This window comes from Wyeomyia smithii, chromosome 3 (assembly GCF_029784165.1).
Source record: "Wyeomyia smithii strain HCP4-BCI-WySm-NY-G18 chromosome 3, ASM2978416v1, whole genome shotgun sequence".
NCBI classification, from domain to species: Eukaryota; Metazoa; Arthropoda; class Insecta; order Diptera; family Culicidae; genus Wyeomyia; species Wyeomyia smithii.
This window is the reverse complement of record NC_073696.1, coordinates 125,780,860-125,786,060: the sequence shown is the minus strand read 5'-3', so window position 1 is coordinate 125,786,060 and position 5,201 is coordinate 125,780,860. Positions and strand designations below refer to the sequence as shown.

General features: G+C 36.5%; 1 protein-coding gene across 1 annotated transcript; it reads left to right on the top strand.

The window, feature by feature from the left end:
• The first annotated feature begins 1,437 nt into the window (after positions 1-1,437).
• LOC129728543 (tyrosine-protein kinase receptor torso) lies at positions 1,438-4,140 on the top strand. The gene has a single exon (XM_055686985.1). The coding sequence runs from the start codon at positions 1,438-1,440 to the stop codon at positions 4,138-4,140; it is 2,703 nt and encodes a 900-aa protein (XP_055542960.1).
• Positions 4,141-5,201: the final 1,061 nt, after the last annotated feature.

Sequence of the window (5,201 nt, the reverse complement as noted above, 5' to 3'; positions counted from 1 at the left end):
GACAAACTATCTGCATTGTTGTTTTCACAATATAGTCTATCTCCTGCCACTAGCTTGTCAAGTCCGTCCATGTAAGATCCATAGTCGTTATCATATGTAACTTCCATACTGCCGTTCCAAGCATAGTTGTGCATAAGCGTGCATAAGGTTTGTTTACAACATGGGAAAACTATGCTTGGAACCACATTAAATTTTGTTTATAATTATTTTTAGGATTTTATAAATCCAAAATCATTTTTGGAATGAATTTAAATATCTTTTCTAAAGGGAATTTTTCTTCCTCTTCAAGACAACTATTTCCATGGTTGATTAAAAATATGTTCAAGCATATCCTTATATCCAAGGATTTTGTCTTCTCATCTTAGCGAATTTTATTGATACGGCTTTAACTACACATACCAATCTTTCCATGGCGTATAATTTCTATTTATAGCCACTTCAAAAAACTGTCAATTATCAACAAAAATGTTTTAACTATCTTTTAATGAAATTCTTGCTTGATTTAAAGTTTCGTAATTATCTCCGTAGTTTGTGCATGCTTAATTATGAATCTACGATATCAGTATATAACACGAGTATCTGAACGATATTCTTATAAATATTTCGTTTTCATGGCAAATGGAAACGTTGTTCCTGACAGTTCTAGTTTTTGAATGCTGAAAATTGCATAATTTTGTGTTCGGCACTGATGTTCAACGACCGACGACGTTAATAACGAATATTTCAAAAAGAGACGACGAAAATCAGTTTAGTAGATTGAAGTTTTGAAATATTGGTGCCTGAATTTTAATTGATTTCTCTTTACTATTACTCGAAATTTAATATTTCTCAAAATTTACTTGACAATCCATACCAATCCATTTGATTGGAATGCAAACAAGTCTAGCAATTTACCATTACTTCATTACCAATTGCGCTAAATTTTATATTTTATCTTATTATTTCATATTGTACTAAACTATTTCGCCGGCTCGCATTCTATAAGAGTATAAATACTCACACTCACACAACATAACAAATGTATCAGAGAAGATTCGCCTGGTTATAAAGGCCAGTGTGTTATCGTCAATTCAAAATGTTTGGAGGATCTTATTGCATCCACAAGTAAAATGTGCTATCGTTCTAAAGCATTTTTTTCTTTTTTCAACCTGTACCCATACACTTTTCTTGCTATGCTATTCAAAGTCGGTAGGTAAACTTTCTTCGTCCTACATATTTGATGTTAGAAGCGTGCGTCGCTGCAACCTGTTGGGTAAACATATAAAGAGCCTGCCAGCTAAGGTAAGTTATTCTAGGTATGCGTCAATAATTTAAGAATAACTTTCCGTTATCGATTAAAATGGTTTAGCATTCACGTATCTTCTACACGCTGGCGAACATTTAATATTGATTCGAGAGTTATTAAAGACCAAGTTTTCTTTAAAATTGTTCCACATCATGGCGAAGGTGTATATCAAGTGTTTACAGTTAGTGTACATTGCCCAGCTTCTGCTGGTTGTGATTAATGGAGAAAAGTTGTTACTACATGATGGACTTGAGTACGGAAAGCTGCTTGAAACAGGTTCATGTGTTTGGAAGTGTTTGAAGCAGAATTATAAATCTTTAGAGTCGTGTTACAATGTTTGTGCTGAGCATGTTCAGGGTGAGACGAACAGTATTGAACAAGACACGGTGTCGCAATATCAAATTAAGCTAGTTTGCCGTGACAGCTCCAGCTTAGTAATTCAAATTCACAAAATTCCTGTCTCTTTCAACAACGATCAAATACGAATCCAGAGGCATATGACAGTTAGCACCAATCGTCATGATATGGTTTCAAGAAACCGAAACAATCAAACAGCTTTTTCTGAACTCATTCATTTGCTTAATATTCAACCGAGTAACAATCATCTGGATGAACCAGAAATATACATGACTAACGATTCAACAGTAACGATCGACGGGTTATCTCCAAGTTCAAGTTATAATATCAGCTTAACAACCATTAGTGAAAAACACTTTAGTTTGGCAACCTTGCAGTATCCACTAGCGACTCTGCCGTTGGATTACAAACCGGAAGCAATCAGTAGTGTCGATGTAATCAGATATCGACCCAACAGTCGAAACAGTTCACTGGTAGATGGAATAATTTCGTGGAAACCAGCTCCCGACAGAACGTGCCACTATGAGATCCTACATTATGCCAGCCATTTGGCCGATACGGAACTGAAATCGACAGCCGTTCAAGCTCCCGAGGATTTATACCACTACGTCGTAGATTCATTGGAGTTGAACTCGGAGTATGAAATTGCCGTTCGAGCGAAGAATACCCGTTTTTCCCGCTTGGAGAGTGAACTAATATGGCACACGTTCCATACGCCAAGTTGCGCTGAATGGCATAATAGTAGCCGATTCTGTGCTCCAGAACAGGTGGAAAATATTCAAATCGAATGCGCTCAAGGGTTCGGAAACAACTTCACATTCAACATCACATGGAACGAACCACGATTTACTCCCGACCATTACTTAGTAGAGCTCTACGATCTCAATCCTGCGATTACGGATGAGCGACACGTTAACTCCGTTTCACGAAATGTTAGTGGTAATATGACTGTACTCTTAGTAGAAACGTTAAATGTCCAGGGGCCTCAGTATGAAGTGTTCATCGCAGCCTACGCCAACAACCGGACAGCCTCTCGAAGTGTAGTGAAACCTTTGTGCATCAACAGAATGCATTCTGTCCAGAAGAGCTGGGAAATTTCTATAGTTATTATTTTGGCTCTAGTTTTGATCGCCGTATTCGTAATCGTTACCTGCTATCTTCAGAAAGCCAAACTAAGGCGATACGAAAAGCGTGTCGAGTTTTACAAGGACGTGGAATCCGTAAAAGAGCCCGTAGATCCGCGAACGGATGTGCGAGATATACTACAATCTGTAGCGCCAATTCACGATGAGATGGAAATTGATTTGGAGCAGATCCAATTGCTGGATGTTTTGGGCGAGGGTGCTTTTGGTCTGGTACGACAGGGCATTCTTATGCGTCCGGAAGGAAAGCACGTAAATGTTGCCGTTAAAATGCTGAAAGAGTTCCCCAGCTTGGGCGACATCAAGGAGTTTCGACGAGAAATCGAAGTAATGAAGTCGGTAGGAAAGCACCCAAATGTGGTGTCCATTTTGGGTCACTACACAAAAAGCGTCGAAGACATGATGCTTTTGACAGAGTACTGTAGTGAGGGTAATCTGCTGAACTACTTACGTTCTGAGTGGGATAAACTTCTGAATTTTCATTGTGAAGAATGTAAAACGCCGGCGCTGCAAACTAACAAAAAACCTGAGAGTGTCTTTAACTTTGATACTTCATTTGTTAATGAAAAGAAAACTTACCCACACAAAATTATCACCGCGGAGCAATGTTGTATGCATACTTCATCCTCAAAGGCTTATGAAAACCAATTGTGCGTAGGTCATAATGATGAGCTAAACACCAATCTCGCAGAAGAAGCAACTTACGAGAATCAACTGCATAGCATGGTTGAAAATCAGTGCTACTATAGTGACAACATCACGGAACAAAAGCCAACTAAACCCGAGGTAACCAGCGAACAGCTTATCGAATTCGCCAGACAAATTGCTGTTGGTATGGAATTTTTGGCTCGCAACAAGGTCGTTCACCGAGATTTGGCAGCCCGCAACGTGCTAGTGTGCGGCGATAAAGTGGTAAAAATATCCGATTTCGGTCTTAGCAGAGATATTTATCAGGAGAATGTGTATAGGAAAACCGGGAGCGGAAAACTACCAGTAAAATGGCTTGCCTTGGAATCATTGACTCATCAAATGTACACTTCGCAGAGTGACGTGTGGTCATTTGGTATTTTGCTGTACGAAATTTGTACCCTCGGGGCTAACCCTTACCCGTCGATATCAGCGAACCGTTTGATTTTGGAACTGCAATCCGGATACCGTATGGAAAGGCCTTCCGGTTGCAGCCAGCAGCTATATGATTTGATGCTGGCATGTTGGAGTGCCTTACCGAGTGATAGACCATCGTTCTCTGCCATCCAGAGGCACCTTAACAAACTGTCAGAGCAGAGCCAAGACAGCGCCAAGTCACTGATACAATTGGAAACAGTAATTGATTTACCTAGAATTGAGAATGTATAAGGTTGTGGTTTGTGTGTCTACCAAAAAGTTTAATGTTATGTAAATAAATCAAAATATTTTTATGGAAAATTGTAGACTTGAGTATAAAGAATAAAGTATAATTAGAATCATTATATTATCTTTTATCTTTTCAATCTTTTGTAAGTATCCGAAGAAATTTCCAAAATCGTATTCCTAAGAGAATTTCACGCAACAAATATAAAACATGAGTTACAGCATTTAAAAAAAATAATCAATTTTTCTCTGTTTTTAGATAATTTATTTTCTAAGTTTTTTCATATATCCGGATATGATATTTCAATAAACATTCTGGAAATCGCATATTCAAGAGAATTAGCCGAACATCCCAAAAACATTAATTTCAATAAATTTTTGGCAGTGTTGCCAGCAAGGTTATTTTTCCATTTGCGTTTTTCGGCAAATGAACATATTCTGATTTGAAATTTAACAACTTTATACTTAACAAGAAAAACACTTATCATTCAGAGATAGTATAAATAACTCGTGTTCCAGCTATTTTAGGATTTTTTTCTTTTTAATTTTTTTTATTTTGCTATCATTTATGTTTTGATTTTAGTAATTGTAGACGATGCAATTGAAGGTAAATTAGCCAAGGATTTCAGGAAATATATAAATTTTGTCTGGAAGTGTTGCCAGTTGCTTGGACATCCATGAAACAACGATTTTTTTTATATTTAGCATTTATAGGTTCAGTTTTTTAAATTATTGATGAAATTTTCTCTACAAAAATGCTTGTATATGAAATAAACGTTTTTTTTACCACAGATTGTAGCAAAATATTGTAGTGAAAATAAATAGAACATTATTATTCATCAAGCATAACACAAAAATTGATAACACTGCCTATGAAAAAAAAAAGATATTTGAAAACTTACTTCGCTGATAATGCTGTATCTTTTATAAAATAATTAAGAGGTTAGTGTCTGCATTAAACTATGGATTTTATGGTTTGAGAATCTATTCCTAAGGGAAATTTTATCAATAAAAAAAACCTTCCTTTGCAAGGTTTAAGTTAAAATTCTAAATTATTAGAAAAAAAA